Below are 18,182 nucleotides of genomic sequence, written 5' to 3'. Positions count from 1 at the left end.
CAATTATCCGTCTTGCCTCTGTTTCCATCCAAAATGAAGAAGTGATTTGAAGCACTAAATTGTGGTTTCTGAGTGATTTAGAGCAACTTTAAATACACTGTCATTGTAATTCCTTAGCTGTTGGTATCATCTAGTCCAAGGGAAGCTATTTTGAGAGTGACATTCCAGATTGATTTTTGCATAGCTAACAGCCTGATTTGTCTCCCTCCACTCCCTTGCACCATGCCCCAAATGAACAGGTATGACTTGGATTTAATCAACCAGGAAACCATAAATCCTAGTTGACACTTTTACAAAGTCAGTTTTCAGAATGGAGCTGTGCTTAAATTCCATACTTTAGTAATCTGCCTTAAACGCCTCTACTTTCAAAGGAACTTTGATACATAAGGATTTCTTTTGTTAGAAGCATGTAAAATCTACTGATAATTCAGAAATGTGTATTTGTACAAGGGAATAAAGTCTTTTTTATGCCTATTTTCCCCTTTCCCGAACTGAAAAAATTGTCTAATTTTGGTAAGAAGGATGTGTGTAGTGAGAGCAGTGTCCGTCCCAAGGGCAAGCCAAACTTCAGGACTTGGGGTATACTCAAAAAGGGCTTGAGCAGCCGTTTTTGCGAACAAGGAGTTTAGTTACCTATGATATGGTTAAAAAATGCTGGAGTATTTTCATGTAAGTATTAAAATATCCCACATAGCATTTCATAAATTTGGAAATGTCGGTTACAGCACAATTTTATGGAAAGGCAATTTCTTTTTACATTCAGTAAACTTTTTCCTTTTTTTGGCAAAGGAATTGTCTTCAGTGTTCCTGTTATTCCAGGACACAGTGGAATGGTGTAACAAATTTTTCTTTTTTGTGGTTGTTTTTGAAGTCACCGTTACCTCTTACCTGACTTGAAAGGTATGCAAAGGACAGAAAGGACCAGTGTTTGCCGGGCATCGTAAGCTGAAGCCAGCTGACGTGTAACCACAGTCGGCGTGGATCAGCTGGTTGACAACAGGCAAAGAACTAATCCTTACGGACCTCCCACCTCCACATCGTGTCTGCCTAGTGCCACCTACGTGAGACCTTGTGACTGCTAGTTGGTGTGACTGGGCTTTCAGCAGGCTACAGCCTGCCGGGCAAGAAAGTATCCCAGCTCATTGCTACAAGCATTAGGGTCCAGGTCTGAGTTTCTTTTCAGAGAGAAAAATAACCTCCTTTCCTTAGCACGCTTCTGGCACAGATGGGGGAATTAGTCCTTCAGGAGCAGAGATACAGGTCCAGCGGGCCTAACGTCTCTGGCTGCTGCAAGGCTCGGAACATTGAACTAATATTTAACACATGACGTATTGTCTTACCTGAAACTAAAGTTTCAGTAAGTCGTCACTGAAGCAGAGGAGTACTTGTAAAGAAGGTGGAAGTGGGAAGTGTGGGTGACCAGCACAAGCTCTGGTGCTGCTTTATGAAGAAATAATGCTATTCAGCCAATATATTTGGAGTGGTTTTTTTTTTCTGTAATTATTCTAAAGCTGTAGAATAGACTGATTCCATTTGGTAACTGCATTTGTTAATTGTTCATAAGTTTGCTGTAGTAGCATAACTGAGTTGTTCCTGTGTTTTTCTTGGGCCTGATCCAGAAACCTCTGAAGCTTTCCATTTATTTTGAATGGATGTTGGATCAGGCACTTTAGTGAGTTGTTAGCCTTGTGTAAAATGTTTATTTTGATTTGATTTTAATCATTCCTTGCAGAATATTTGGTTATGTGTTGGCAACATGTGTAGCTTGGTGAGTACAAATGAAGTTGACGTTTATCTGTATGATTTAATCACTTGCAATGTGATCCATTAACAAAACAAAACTTCAGTCATCAATGTTGTATTCATGTTAGATCCACATGTTTGTCTGACATTTAGTTTCTTAGTATCATAGTTACTGTTTTTATCTTGTACAATTCTAAAAACGGAACCTGCAAAACTTTATTTGATATAATGAAGTACTTCTTTCTCTTCTTTTTCTTTTTTCTTTGTTCTTTTTTTTAATATAATAAAACAGGTACCACAAGCGGATAAGCGATGTGCACTGCTCTGAGCCCGAAGGCACGTGGGCCTGGCCTCTCTGATATGCATCAATACAGTCAGTGGCTTGCAAGTAGACATGAGGCCAACTTGTTGCCGATGAAAGAGGATTTGGCCCTCTGGCTCACAAACCTACTGGGTAAGATAAAATAAGAAGGGAAGAAGATACTGGGCAGTAAGAGAACTCTATACACTGTTAGCTGGGAATTCAGTACTTCAGACTTCTCTGCGTTTGAAAAATAAAGGTAGTTATGACTAGGTAGCTACCTGCACATAGTGCAACTGTTAGCAAGGTCAGAAAAGCTAATGAGTAATTTGCATCCGCAGTGTCTCTGTGAGTAGTGTAATTGAACTTTATTATTCAGTTCATGTTTATTTTTCCTCAAATTTCCCTTTAAATGTTCTTTTGCATGTGCTTTCTCTATTAATGCCATTAAGCTGAATGGTGCTAATTACTGCCATCAGCTGTGACTCTCATTTTTATTGGTAGGCCTCCTGAAGAGTACGGGTGTGCCAACTGTCTTGAACGGAAGGAACCGTTGAATGGTTCTTTGCTGACCAAGCAGTCCAGTGATTGATAATTGCCGCCCAAGGCAATGCATGCTAAGACTTGTGGAAGCTTGTGCGTAGAGGGGTCTGACCTAGGGGCTGCAGCTGGGACCTGGGGATTTACTGATGGCAGCTGTACATCATGGTGTGTGAAGCCAAAACATATTGTTGATGAAAGAGGATGCAAACCAAAAGCCAAGAAAAAAATCGGGTACACATGAAGAGAAGTGAATGAGAGTATGTCCCTGGCAGGAAGGAGAGAGACAGTTCTTTGGGATGTACGACTCATTCAGGAAGGTGGAATTTAGAAACTATGAGCCAGGAAATAGTATGTTGTTTGTTGAGAGCATTCAGGGGAAAATGGCTTTTGTGTGATCTCTGTAAGTCCAAAGGATTCTACCGAAGTAATACATGACTTACACAATACCTCATCCTAAAGGAAACATGCCAGCAGTTCCTCTCATTAAGCAAAGAGGAGAAAAGGTTTCAGAGGAGGTGATGTTTACATGAAACTTTTGTTGATGTTATTTGGGAGGAAAATTTAGATGGGTGTTTTTAAATTTTGCTGTGTGTAGGTTTTTTTGTTTGTTTTACTTTTTTTGGAAGTCTGTTCTGGTGAGATGTAGGCAGCGTCTTGTCCCAGCAAATGCTGTAGCTGAACCGTCTCAGTGATATCACACAAAGAGAGAGTATATCTAGTGCCTTTCATCTGCACGTTCTACATTGCTTTATTGCCTCTTTTTTAAGAGGAAGGGAAGTATCCCTATGATGAGAGGGGTGTAGTCAGTAAATAGAGTGTTAGTAGAGTGCAAGAACGCAGTATTTTCCCAGTAGGCGATACTCATTTTAGAGCTGGAATGGGTATGAATCCACAACTGCAAAAGTAGCACTTGTTTAAATTACGTCTTTGTGTGGTACTTCCATTTAAATCAGTGAGTTTTGAATATAAAGTTGTCTAGGCAATACCAGAAGAAAATCCAGAAACCCTGACTTTTCATTCCAATTAGCACAAGCCAGCAATCCAAAGACTGGTTTTTGAATCAGAAGCAGCACATTCCATTAAGAACTTAATATGTTGTTTAAATGTTTCAAACAATGAAGTTTTAGTGAGCTGCTCTAAAACAAATAGAAGCTTGTTTGCAGTTCATAACAGAGTGCTCACAGTGACAAGTTTAGGAATGAGGTCACCTTTTTAGCAAGAAAGTAGCGACCAGCAGGAGGTTCTGAAATGCCAACTATAATTAAAAATCTGATTTTTCATATGGACACCAAACTCTGCACTGCAGAACTAAATGGGCACAGCCTTCTTTCAATTAAGCAGCATACACAGTTCATTTGCTTAATGTGTTCCCCCACACCTTGTGACACCAGGCTCTTCTTTTCTGAGAGTTTGTCTGGAAGAACAGAAATTACAGTGATTTGTTAAACTGCTTTGAATTCCTGTGTAGACATTGTTATTCAAATTCATAATTCAATTAAGTTAAAATTCACATTCAAAATAAATTATGTGTAACTGAATTAAAGTAATTAAGAGTCATATAAATATATTAACTCAGAACTCAAATTTGGTTATAATTACTGTATAATTTAGGTTAACTTTAATGAGAGGAGGGACACATGAGCATGTTGCTGTAAGATAAAATAGGTATGAATTTATAGCATGCTGCAGTTGCCTTGTTGTAAAAACCTGTTTGTATTCTCTCACTTTTCAGCATCCAAGAGGATAAAAGGATATGCAAGACTTTTTAAAAAATTTATTTTTTAAAATTTGTTTGTTGTGGGGTGTTTTTCCTCCATGGGAGAAATGATGTACTTTGCATTAATGGTCAGTGGATATTCACATGCATGGGTGTGCTGATAACACAGAGCAGATAATATTCTGTGTATTCACACCCTAGTTTGCCCTGTGCTATAACTTGTGTGGCCTCGTTGTAAGTGTCTGTATGCCAGTTCTAACACAGTAGGTTTTATCAATTTATGAAGAAAATTAATACACACTTCATTCAATTCTTGCCATGTTGGTTCATGTTTTGTTTAATCTATATTTTGTTCATTCATTTGTATTGTAACTCAACAAGGACATATAATCTTTTCAAATAAATGTAGATTTTTTTAAAGATAATAGCAAGTACTTAAGGCAAGAATAGGGCTGAACCTCTTTGAGATATTTTGATCAACGGATGGCATTTTTAGAAACTTCTGTGGAGAGGCAAACATGTCCTACACAGCGTTACTGGAAGTTAAAATGGTGACAGTTTTGCAGCAGCAAAGCCTGGTGAGGGTTCGAAATTACAAATTGGAAAACATGAAAAGAATATTGCACTTTGTACTGTGAATGAAGGGTTTTGATATTAGATGGAAATGAGGCATAACTAGAATTTGACCTTACCCAAGTGACGAATTGGAAGAGTGAGATACATAGTGCAGCTGGAAAATAATGCTGTAAGAACTTTTAACCCTGAGACTTTGGACATTTTATTCTAATTTAGCGTGGACATTGTTGTGGCTTTGTTTGGTAATCACTAGTACTTTTGTATGTGTTTTGCTAATTATTTTTGGATCCATGTCAGAGAAACTTGGAGCTTCTGAGAGGATGGTTTGTCATTACAGCTCCATTGCTGAATAGATTTTAGCTGCCTGTATTCTGGGGGCTGGAAAAAGGACATTGCAGATGAAATTGATATGTCAGGTGGGACTGACTCATACAATATTGTACATTGTAGCATTCTTAGAGTGGGGCACATCAGCGTTACGGTGGTTGGGGTTTGCATGCTGGAGAGGAAGATTGGAGCTATGGATGTTGTGTCTCTTGCCCTCACTTCCCTCTGCTGAGCTCTGGTGTCTCAGTTGAAAGATCTTTGCAGTGGCAAGTTAAAGATGTGTTAACCCAACTGTTCTGCAAACCACGATAATCTCTCAGCCTTGTTTTTCTTATGTATACAGCCAATGAAGCACTCGGCAATGCTTTCACGGCTGACACACTCCAGATTTGGTAGATTATGTACATACTTAGTTAGTATAAGTAAGTAGAATGCTCTTGTGGGTACTGAAAACAACCGTTCCACCTTGAGCAAGCTTTACATGGGAATTAGCAGAGTTGGGCCATAGTAATCTTATTGCAGAGGCATAGTGGCAATCTGAAAGCAAACAGGGTTTGTTTGTCTGCTGTACTCCCCAGTACTGTCTTGTTTTCTCCTGTATGTCCACAGAGGCGAAAGGGCTGACATTGGGAGGAGTGGGCTTCATCGCCAGTCTGTAGCTTAGGACAGTACAGAGAGATGGTTTCTCTGCCCCTTCTGCTATTGCATAGGGCTCTGATCTTTTTTCCTGTTTATCTGTTTATTCCCGGAGCCCATTTACCACCTGCAGAGGGTTATGGTATTGTAGTTTATCCCATCCAGCTTCATGTAGCACATGGGACCATGGAACAGACCTTTAAGATGTGCCTGAGCACATGTCTGGGCTCCAGGGTTTCAGTGCTGAGGCCTTTTCCTAGCAGAGCTTTCTGGGCTTCAGAAGCTCATAGGAAAGGAGCTGGAGAATGCAAGATGCTGAGGATTTGGACGTGTAAATGTTGCGTGTTGCATGAGGCATGTGAAAGTTGCCTGCGTGCAAGTGTGAAGTAGGTTTGGAGAATAGGAACAGAGAGGTAAGGGGTTAGGAGAGGTATTGAGGTGAAGACCAGGCATAGAATTTAAAGGTGTGATGGGAGGTGTAGTTTGGGGGATGAAGGGTGGGAAATCTTCTGCAAGAAAACTGTCTGTCTTTGATTCTGAATTAAAGCACTGCCTGCTTCAGCACAGTGTTCTTGCTCATTTTGCTGCCTGAGAGGATTCTGTAGCAGTACCTTTATTTTCAACATCAGTGTGTTCAGCTCAAGTCGGTGGGAAATGAAGGTTTTAAATATCTGAATACCAAGACGTGAATGACACTGATACTTCTAGTGGTTCTGCTGGCACTGATGCAGTTTCTTATTTAGCTGAGCGGCTTTATAATTTTCTGTAGTTGCAACATGCCCTTGGGATTGTTTATATGTCCCGTTTCAAGTAAGTGATAATGTCTCAATGCTATCAAAACTACTCCTCTTGTTGTCAGCTATTGTAGGAAACAGAGTAGCCTTGTCAGACAAGAACCAGTTTTCCATGTGCATGAAATCATTGGCCTTTTTTATTTTTATTGCATTTTGTTATGTTGGGTTTAAATGCCACACAGTTTGAGAAGGTTAAGAGGAATTGTTCCACTGGTGCCTCAGTATTGTAGAAGCTCATCCTTTTACTGATAGTTTCAGAGACTCACCTGAGTGACAGGTTTCTATTTGTAAAGTAGTAGTTCTGTGTCACCACTCAAGCGTACAATTAAAATAGTCGATTGGTAGTTCTGAGGCTGGAGTCAGTGTCTTGCTCTGTGGTCATTAAACTAAGCATGGAAGAACTCGGTGCAATAATAGTGGAACCAACGAGATTTTGATGCTTTGCTTTAGCCTTTGAGTCCCTTTGCCTTCTTCTGAAGGCTCTGGTTGTCTGAGATTGCCCGCAGGGAATGTTTTACCTTTGGTCTCTTGGGCACACCCTAGGCTGGGCTCTTTATAGTTATTCTTCCGTAGACCTCCCAGCCTGGTTGCATTAGGAGTCCCAGGACTGGGTGGCCTTAGAGAAAGCTGCCCGTGGTTTCCAAGTGGTAGGTGTTTGGGTATAGAAGTTTGTCTTTTTAAAGGGCATCTGGTGATTGCGGTAAAGGAGAGGGTAAGCAGTGCTTGCGGTGGTTGAGAAAGCCTTCATATTCCTGGTTTTTGGTTTTGTTTTTTTTTTTTTATACTTTTAGTGTTGTTTTTTTATTATACTTAATGTTATTACCATTCTATAAAAACATTGCAACTGCTTTCTTGTAATTATAGGGGGACTTATACATTTTTAATGGAGTTTAATGTTTTTTCCATACAAATATACAGAGCCATTTTTTTCCTCAGGCTATGAACATTACTCTCATTTGAATCAATACATTTCAACTGTTAAATATGTCAGAGTGTCTGTTTTAGCGAAGAAATGCCACCTTTTGGAGCCATAAAATACAGTGAATTGAAAGCTGACACCTAATATATTTTTCATTGGATACAGATGTTCAATGCAAAACTCATTCTTTCAGCTTTCATAAAAGGGAACAGAACTAAAATACTCTGGCTTAGTGTACAATATGCAGTGACCAAACTGCTAATGCAATGCAGCATTTAAAATAATATAAATATATTGTTAAATAGCAGAAGATAGAAGAATTTTTCCATGTCTGTATAAAGAGAAAATACCTTGAAATAATATTTAGTTTTTTTAATGCTTGACCAATGAAATAATAAATCATAGACCAGAATAGGTATTAGAATGTGATTTTGCTTTTACCCGTGTTTAAGAAAAATGCTTTCCGAGTCAAATTAAAATCTTGAGAAGGTTAAAAATCTGAAATGCAATTTTTAGAAGAAAATGAGTCTATTATAAAATACAATACTGTATTAAAAATAAAGCTGTTCCTATAACACAGTAATTTTTCACATTTAGCTTTCTAATGGTTTTATAACTTTTGCCAAAAATGCTGATGGGGCAAATGGGAAAATAAGTAGGCCAGAATTGTGATGAAGGTTTCTGAGGTGCTGAGATGTTCAATTTTTGTATCTGTGGGCTATTATAGTTCCAGTCCTGGCTTCAGCTGAGCTGGAGGCACCGCTGAAATATTGTCAGTTATGCACAAGCTACCGCTGAATGTCTGCAGTGCTGCTGCTACTGCTCTTTTGCCTGGAGAAGTCATTTAGGTATACGGGAGCTATAAAGTGGGCTATATGGCAGAGAGAATTAAGGGGGAATAAAAAGGGGAAAAAAAATTCACATTAAACAGATATTTCTGAAGTAGAAATGTGTTAGAAAAAACCAGTTTAACATCAACCAAAGATACAGGTCTGCTGTTTTATCTGAAAAGGATTTGTGGCAAAGGTCTTTCTTTGTCTCAGTCTTTGATTTTTATCTGACCAAACTGGAAAGACTCACAATTTTTTGCCCAAAGTATGTTGAAGTATCTGCCGATTTCCAGGCATGGGCCTAGAGAAATCAACCTTCCTTTAGCATTTTTGAAATCATATTTCTTTATAATACTGCCGTCTTCAGTGTTAGAAATGATGTTGACTACAATGTACCAGCAATATATTGCAGAAGTACAATATTAATTTTGTATTATTTTTGTTACTTTTGAACGTTAGTTTCCCCTCTCTTATGAGTGAAAAGGTACAGAAAAGCTTTACTTCTTTTTCCTAAACCTACTTTTCCTAGGTTTTTTTGACAAAAAATTGTTGCAAACCTGTTCTAAACACATTAGTATTTTCAGTTTCCAGGCATCTCATGGAGAATAATTTTTCCCAAACTAACTAGAAAAAACAAAACCCTGGTTTAGTCAGGCAGCTGCCTGTTGATTAATAATCTGTGGCAAAAACACGCGACCAGCACCGGGCAGACTTCTGCCTATTGTCCTGCTTGTCAGCAGGCTGGTTTTGAGTAGCAGGGGTGGATCTGGATGGGATGAAGAATCACTCCCACTTCAGATTAACTTACTTATTTACTATTGTTACTGGTGATTGCTGTGTAACCAGCTATCAAAAATGAGTTGACAGTGTTATTCCTGTTCCTAAACAACATATGTAAATATCACCAAAAATAAATAAATCCTGTCTTAATAGGAAGAGCAAGGAATAGTCCTTGATGCTGTCTTTATATTAGAAGTTGAGGGCTGAAAAATACAGCTGCTGGTCAAAAACTTGTCCGAAGAGAAGGCAAATTCTCCAGTAGAAATGTGGAAATGGAAAACCTTCAATAAGAAAAAGGAATGTCTTTATTGGAAATGATGTTAAGATGCTGGAAGTTTGGTTGAGGCTGGTAAATGATTCCGTTCTCATCTGGCCTGCCCAGCCTGGTCAGAATACACATCTCATCATGGGACTCCAGTGATCTCCTCTGCCGGGAGAATGTAATTATGGTGTAATGGAAGGTCATCTGGTCTGCCGTAGCCAGGGAGGACGATCTGTGGCAGCTGAAGTACAGCGTCATCTAGCATGAAAATAATGGATATATTTTGAAATCAGAGTATTTTGGCTTTGTTCTTTGGGTGAAAAATTTAATTTCTGTGGCAAGTAGATACATAACATGAAATTTCATTCTCTCCTTTTTTTTTTAATGTACCTAACTTCTGACAAAGCTCTTTCAAAGGAGCGTTGCAGTCACTGTGGTCTTTTGTCAACTTCTTGCAGGATCAAGTCTTAAAGTCTTTTTTAAAATATACGTTCCTTTCCTTCTTGAGATGGTTTTCTGCTTCTGTTACAGAATAAGCTGCGGTAGCATTAGCAACCCTTACACTATAGCTCCCCACACATGCTCGTGTGAACTGTTTGCCTGCTGTCTTTCAAAACACTATGCTAAAAGCACTGGAATTTCATAGATACTTGGAGTCTGATATGCTGGAATTATTTTTCAAATACCACATGCCTTCCCAAAGAAAGCATGCTATTTATTAAAAATTTGCTGAACGTCTACCATTAAAGTAGTAGTGAGGTTATTCACAAAACAGTCAAATGAATGCAAGTTATTCAGTTAAAGCATATTTCAAGTTGATGTCAAGATTTCTATTGATTTCTCTTTTGACACAAATGCAGTCTATACTATTGCACACTTTTTGCCATGTTAACTTTCTGTTTGCTGTTCAGGTAGAGAAATAACAGCAGAAACCTTTATGGAGAAATTGGATAATGGTGCCTTGCTTTGTCGGTTAGCTGAGACCCTGCAGGAGAAATTTAAAGAAAACAGCTTTGATGCAAACAAGCCTGGCAAAGTAAGTGTCGGTAAATGTTCTAGCATGTATTATTAGTATCTGAGGTACCTGACTGTTTTGGTACTGAACTATTTTGCTCAATTAAGAGTTTTAGTTTGTGGAGGCTCTGCAAATGGGCAGAGAGATGGTTTTTTCCGAGTAGAAAAATTACAATATAAAATTGGGGGAATAAATACTTCTTGAGTAATTATTAAAGTAACTATGAGAGGAAGTTACTCAAAAAATGTCATGTAACATAGAGCAAGATCTAGCAGTGTGATGTGGTAGCTAATAGAGAAAATGGGATCCTTGTTTTTATTTGCAAGGGGAATATTAAGTAGCTCTGGGAGGTGCCTTTTCTTCCATAAACAGCGCGTAGGAGGCCAACAATAAAATTCTGTACTTAGCTTCAGTGACATTTGTTTAGAGGTCCTGTTGGTGTACTGGAAGGGGTTCAGTAAATAGTTGCAGGGAAGATGTGGACAATGTGAATCTTCAGAAGATACTGAAGAGCTTTGCAAAGATCAGGTTAAGATCTATCTTGACCACAACTTCCCTTTAATTTAAATAGTTTTCTTAGGACAATCTTATTGGGAGAAATTAGAGTGTGGCAAGTTTCTTTTTGGGAGAAGTTAAATTAAATGGTTGACATATACATTAATGCATTTACTGTGAAACTGTTTTTATTTTCCTTATTGAAATCAGATACATCTTCCTTGAAAGCTAAACCAGGCAAATACCCAGCACATAAAAAAAAGAGCTCAAAAGCAGAAATCACAAAAATGTATCTTCTGTTCTTGATGTTCTCACAACTAGTCTGTAGCAGGAATTAGGGCACAGCATAAATTTTATCAGCAGTTCTGAGAACTGACAGCCTTGTGTCAGCTGCAGCTGCAGAAGTTGTTTTTCTTGGTTCCAAGCTCATAATTGTTGTTGCAGAGAAATTGTCTGGACTAAGGCAGGCTTTATGTATTTCATTATTTTTAACCTTCTGTGGGTTGGGGTGGGTGCAGGGGGGTATTGTTTGCTTGCTTCTTCCCCCCCCAATGATAAAGGAAGAGATAGCTGGGAAGGAAGATAAGAAGTAGAGAAGGAAGGAAGCCTTCCTTCACAAAGGAGGAAAAGACATCTGGAACTCATATTTCATATTTCATATTTCAAATTGTAATCAGGGTTTGGTTAGTAGAAGCACTGGATGACTTCTGAGTTCTTTATAATATGGTCCAGCTTGTCTTCGCCTAAGTGATGGCCTGTTAGTATTATGGTTGATCCCAAGTTGAGAAAACGCTTATGGCAGTCTTTTGGGTTGAGCCTAGGAACTAGCTAGGCAGAAAGAAGGGTTACTTGTTTCTTGGGGTTTTCCCCTTAAAAACAAACAACAAAAAATGTACTGTTATTGACAAAAACTACTAGAAGCTTCAGTGAATACCCAGAAGGTAAACTTGGCTACAGAGTTCTAAAACATCCTCTTTTCATATCTTGCCTAACTGGCATACTAGAAAATCAATTAAATCAAAAGTGCAAAGCATTTTTTTTTACAGACTGTCGTCTCAGAAAGCCATGCCTGTTTAATGTAAGATTCTTAGGAAGATACTAGTCATAAATTCATCAACAACTACAAAATTCTGGTCAATATTCAGAATATCAAACAATATGTTTCTGTTAGATGTCTGACTACTGCTTTTTGGGGTTTTGGTGGTTTTTGTTTTTTTGTTTTCCTTTTTCTTTGTATCATTAGGCTTTTGTCTGATGGTGGCTCATGTGGAGGGAGCTACCATTTGGAAAGATAACCCAGAAATGTACCAATGTTTGGTACGTGAGCTTTTACTACTGAATAGAGGTAGACCTTCTTTCTTGTATTAACTACTTCAGCTGAGAATATGGCCTTCCTTACTTCAGTTACCTGATCCCCTTTTTTTGAACCTAAATCACATGAGAACCCAATTAGACATTTGTAATCCCATATGTTGTAATTACTTAGATTTGTTGGTCTTTTATTTGTCAAACTGGTATAACAGGCCATGCAATTAAAGGGAAAAAATTCTGCTCGACTGCTATTTTCTCGATGTATATTATTTCATAATTAGTATAGTAAGAATTCAGGGAAATGGCAGAGTAATAGATTTGTGTCATTGTAGGCTATTAGCAAGCTATTTATCCTTTCAGATTGCAGTTCCCTGTGTAGCGGTCCTCGGCAATACGACTAGCGTACACATTGGAAAACCTGACTTGTGGTGCCAAGGAAATTAATAAGATTATACCGTATGAAATTTAGCATAGTAAGAATTCCACAACCCTCCTCTGAATCTTTATTATGTATTCTGTTAATAATACATGTGGAATTTTGAAGGTATTGGGCCATTTCTCTGTGCATAGGAAAATGGTCTTTCGCCCAGGTGCCCTGGTGACTTCACTGGCAGCTGGAAGAAGCTGCTGACTTCTATAGAGTCAAGCCTCTATCAAAATAGATAACATGCTTTTCTGCCTATATTTGTAACTTTTACATTTTTTTAGGTAGAAGCAGACTGATATAAAATGAGTGGCTGCCAGAAGGATCAGCTTGCAGGCAGCGCTGAGTTGCAGCTGAGTGAGGAAGACAGGATAAGGCTATAGATAATGGGGGTTGGAGGGGAATCTTACTACATCCCTCCACAAGCTTGAAGATTTGGTCTGTTTTCATAAGTGAAGTTTTTCTTTGTATGGGAGTTCCTTCCTAGATGGCGAAGCTCCATAAAATACTTTGGGTTTAGTTCTGTCTTAGGGAAGATGATATAGCTTGTTCTGCTTGGTATGTACTAGTGATCATCAGTTCAGTTGTGCAGCTCTTTGGGGCTGTCCGGCCAGATAAGCAGCTACAGCAACATGTGTAAGAAGACATGAAAAACTAATACTTCATCCACTGACTCATCAGTTGTTTGCCATAATTCCTTAAGTTCATATTGCGATATTCTACAGAACGTCAGAGGTTAAATCCTATTGCTTCTGTGTGAACTGCTTGTGCAGTTAAGTTCCTAGTTGCTGTCAGTTTTGCAGTTTGTTTCTTAACAAAACTGCATAATTCCCTTTCTTATTAGGGAGGACTGAACTTTCTCCAGCTTTCAGGAACTCCCTAGGTCAGTATCAGCCTTTTTAAGTGTGGAATAAATCAGGAAAGCATAAACCAAAAAATGTATGCCTCCCAAAATATTGCATTTTGCAAATCTGGAGGGAAAATGGTGGTTTTGATATAAACCCTTCCTTTTTGTGTCATCTGGAGACACTTGTGGATGCTGGGGACGTTTTCAAAAGAGTTAGGCAACCACTGGTAGCATGACTTGAGAATACAGCTTTAAGAAACTGAGAAGATGATTAGAAGGCGTGCAATGCAAAAGTAGTCTTCTTTCCTTAACAGTCAGGGGAAGGCAATGAAGGAGCAACTTTTTGTGAGTGAAGGAGGTCAATGGAGCAGTTTTTATGAGTGACTGAGTAGGTTAGGATCCCTCAGTGTGGAGGAGTCACATGCGATTCCTCCTCCGTTACATGGGGGCATGTGATGGAACCTGCACAATCAGGAATGGCATGGTAAAAAGCTACGGGATATTGAACGAAGCTAGCAGGAGCCAAACAAACAAAAGGAGGTCCTTGTTTATGAACCGGTTGGAAATTTCTTTCCAATGAAGGTTAAAGTTTACTTAGCTCCAAGAAAACACTGCATAAGGTAATGGAAGAGAGATCTCTTGGAAGACTGAATACACAGAAACCCCATCTAGACGAGGAAGTTCCCCATAGCTGAAAATATTGGGAGGTGTAACATGTTTGCTGCAGTCTTAGTCTTACCTAGGTGCTCACTTAGGGCCGGTCTGGGTTAGATGAACCTTTGTCTGACCCAGTAGGGTCACTCATGTTCTGTGTGTTACTGCTTCTTGGGGCTGAATACCTGGCTGGTTGTGCAGGTGGACATGGACAAATCTGTCCTTTCACGAGGGTCAAACTTCAAAGAAATTATTTTTAATGAAATAATGTACTTTTTGTTCTATACAAAAATGCCTCTTTAGGACTGAATCCTGACAGCTAAAAATAGCACCTGAGTCACACTCTGCTTTGGTATCTGTTATCCAGGGGAGTAATGTGTGATTGCGGGTGCTGGAGTTTGGCAGCCTCGAGTGCCATTTACGCAGTCTCTGCTCATTGCGCTTCTGAGCTTAATGCCATAATGGGCACTTTTGGATATCATAATAGATACTCTGAATGCATCCTCCATGAGTCTAGCTCCCTTACCCTGTGGTGTCTGATTTGTTAGTCATTCAGTAATGAGTTAATAAAAGCATTTTGATTTCTAAAGGTGAAGCATTTGAGTTGTTCATTTCAAAGGCTGTTAGGTGCTAGGTTCTTTTGCAAATCCCAGAGGACAATGTCCTTCATTGTTAAGCAGCTAAATCACGCTTCAAAATGTGATGATTCTGAAGACAGTGATGTTGTACCTGATCCTTTGCTTCAGACAGAAAAAACTGAGTTTTAAGTGAAGATGGAAATATTTAACAGGGAGGGTAGTGTTAGACTGGTGCGACTGTATGCTATATTCTTAAAGTAATTTTTTCCCTTTTGGAGATTTTACAGTCATAAACAAATCTAATCATGTACATTTATAAAATGGCAAGGAGATGACTGACATCAATCTTAATAAATGCTCCAGATTGGTATGGTAGTAAGTTGTTGGAACTACCTGTGCTGCTGCTGCTAATGATCTACTGTCTAGAAACTACAGACTTATTATTATAGCAGGAGTTATTCCGTAAAAGTGATTCATGTCACAGGATGCCATTTTGTAATTTTCTCCCATTGGCTTGGATTTCATCTCCGTGCTCTCCTGGCAGTATTTTACTTTTCATGACAGATAGTTAATTTGAGAATTTCACAGCTGTACAAACAAATTCAAAGTATCAAGGCATGTGCAGTATGCACAGAGCCCACGTTTGCTTGGGCTTAGTTTAGTAAGCCCATTAATTAAGATTTTAAAGTAAACATAAATAAATTGTGTTAATAGTTATCACCATTTTAATAGGCAGGGCATAATAGTCTGCCCGCCATCCTTGAAGCTGCCTATGTATTTATGAACATTCCACTGAAAACAATGTTTTCATGGCAAATGAATGAAAACAGGTTGAAGTTGAGTCATCTCTCTTAGAAACACTTTTGAATAATGAATCGGAATATAAAATTCAGCCTCGTTTTCAGGAAGCCGGGATCTAGACTTGATTTGGCCTATAAAAGAAATAAAAGTGAGTACAAAATAAATCCAGGTGCAAATACTTCCTAAGTCCTAGGATGTTTCATTTAAATATGCACTTAATTTTATTCTTCCAATGGGAGCTGATTTAATAAGATTAAACTGAATGTGCACTGAAATAAAGCTGTTGCCTAGAAAACAGTGAGTCATTTTTGTCCTTGTCATTTTGTGTGTGCACTTCCATTGAAACTGTCTATGAAAACAGTAATTTATGCACACACATTCATGTATTTCCTAACATTAAGAGGTTCTGTCCACATCTTAGCCGTAGTCGTAGTATCTGAAGTGTATTTTGCAGTTGTTCTGTATCCAAAGCTCTCATTTGCTCCTGGGAAATATACTTAGCAGACCTGGTATGTGGTGGGTGTAGATCACTGTGACAGCATTGGCTTCTCAGAGTCACGCAGGTTTGCGTAAGGTGAGATTTTTGGCCTAATAAGAGTACTTCGAGATCATATTATGCATTCTGAGAGTTACAATTAGGAGATCTAAACCATGGTTTGGGATGGAAGTGTTTTGCCTGTAATTAAGTTCTAATATTAGTTGGATCTCTGAGGCGAAACAATTCAGCAGTTACACAACTGAAAACTCATGGTTTGTTTTAAATGTCAACATGTTTATGTTTCTAAACATAAATATCTGTGGAAGTAGAGGCAGAATCCTGCAAACTAAAAGACTTGAAAAGCCAAGGAGTTGACTTGAATTCTGTCAATATTGAAAGAAAAGGCTAGTGATAAAAGAACAAGATTATGAACTGGAGGCCAAGTTAATTTCCCATCTCAGCTCTAAGCTTATTGTTTGCTTTTGGGAGAATAAATCCCGGTAGTTTCATTTTTTACATCTGTAACCTGGGAGTGCTGTTCGCTGTACAACAGTGGCTTGATTTGTGAATATTGTAAATCACTCTGAGCTGCTCTTGTACCAAAGAGTACTGCTAGCCCATTTGGTGAGCTGTGATTAGTATTAGGTAGCTCCCATTATGAAAATAAATTGATATTTGACTCTGCTTATTTACAAGAAACATGGAAACTCACGGTTCTCTAAATACAGATAGGAGACAGGCCTTCGCTTGTGAATCTACTGCTTCCAAGGGCTTGGGGTATGCTCTGCAACGGGGCCACAAGCAAGTGTAGTGAACCTAGTCCTCTCAAAGCAGAGAATCTGGATCAATGGTTTAGAATTTGACTCATCACCTGAACCAGTGAGAATTGGAATTGAGTAACAGCTCTGGGATTGCTCTAACAACTTATAAGAACAAAAGATGTGTTTATGCTTGTTCTATCTTTTCAATCGTTCCTTAGCATAAAACGAATTATGTCAATGGAGGAATTATCAGGATCACGGAGGTTCACGAGAAGTAACAAATGCCTCAGTCTCCAAGGCAAGCATCATCAAGGAAAGCAAAGTGTCTGGCACCAGTTTAGAAATGAGAAAATTTGGTTTCAGAAAACATTGTGTCTTCATACGGGTGTATTATCACATAGGTTAAGTGACAAATGAATATGCTACTGTAACCCTCATTTGTAAGTAACCAGGAAGATCCATTCAAATCTCGGACAAGGTGAGATACTTGTACAGATAATGTAAGGTTAAATTGTTGCTTTTATTTCCAGAAGACCATACACATCTGACAAATTGTAGATGATGTAGGTCATGCTAGTATATTTTCACCTCAACTGATGAAATATCAAACCAGAAAGAGAACTAGGAAAATATTTAATTTCCCAAGGCAGCTAGCTTGGCTGGTAGACAGGAGGCAGGCTGTGCTTGGCATAATTCAAAGCCTCAGTAGTTGGTTTAAGATCTAACTAAATCTGAATAAAGTAGTAAGACCACCGTATTTTTGAAGGGGTCTTAAAAATGAGGAAGCTAATAAAAAATTCTTTGGGCTAGATGTTATAGTTTACAAAATTAACACTGAAGCTCTCTGACCTTCCGTTACTGGAGTTGTCAAAAAGAGGATGTGTGTTAGAATTATCCAGGGTATCAAAATGCAAAAAATAAGCCAGAGCAGATACTTCATTTTTCTTCTTCAAGTAGAAAAGGTCTTGCCCCAAGGAAATCTTCCTCTTGACAAACGACTGAGGTGCCATGCAATTAAAATGAGTAAATTTATAATTTCCTTTCATTTGGTCTTTCTGAAGTACAGTAATACTTTTTGAACTTACTGCATCAATGTATTCTCAATTAAGAATGAGACTAAACAGAGTTGGGTATGTGTGATCGCTGTGAGAACATCCATGGGTACAGTAGAAAGAATTGCTTCAATTTGTTTAAAATTTGGAAAGGGTATAAATTTTCCTGCCTGAAGGTGTAATTCAAGTTCAAATGGAACGGGCTAAGAATACATTTTCTCTTTGGACAGTCTCTTTTATCTTTGTCTGCTTTGAAGTATCTTCCTTTGAAGCATGTGGACCTTAGATCCTGGATGGCTGAGCTGAAAATCTCATCTAATCAACACGGTGGTTCTGTT

The 18,182-nt window shown here is 38.5% G+C and overlaps 1 protein-coding gene across 6 annotated transcripts in view; it reads left to right on the top strand.

Annotated features, from left to right (window-relative positions):
- The window catches only part of GAS2 (growth arrest specific 2), a 98,452-nt gene that overhangs the window by 8,189 nt on the left and 72,081 nt on the right, over positions 1-18,182 (top strand). For 4 of the 6 annotated variants that reach the window (XM_064452847.1, XM_064452852.1, XM_064452849.1 and 1 more), the window contains exons 2-3: positions 2,036-2,197; positions 10,340-10,464. In XM_064452847.1, the coding sequence (XP_064308917.1) occupies positions 2,056-2,197; positions 10,340-10,464 (267 nt within the window). In that variant the 5' untranslated portion in view covers positions 2,036-2,055. Of the gene's footprint in view, positions 1-2,031; positions 2,198-10,339; positions 10,465-18,182 lie in introns of all 6 variants that reach the window. The other 2 variants (XM_064452848.1, XM_064452851.1) reach the window with 1 other exon arrangement.

The sequence above is a fragment of the Phalacrocorax carbo genome, chromosome 5 (genome assembly GCF_963921805.1).
Source record: "Phalacrocorax carbo chromosome 5, bPhaCar2.1, whole genome shotgun sequence".
NCBI classification, from domain to species: Eukaryota; Metazoa; Chordata; class Aves; order Suliformes; family Phalacrocoracidae; genus Phalacrocorax; species Phalacrocorax carbo.
Note: the sequence above shows the minus strand (reverse complement) of the source record. Positions and strands in the feature narration are given on the sequence as shown.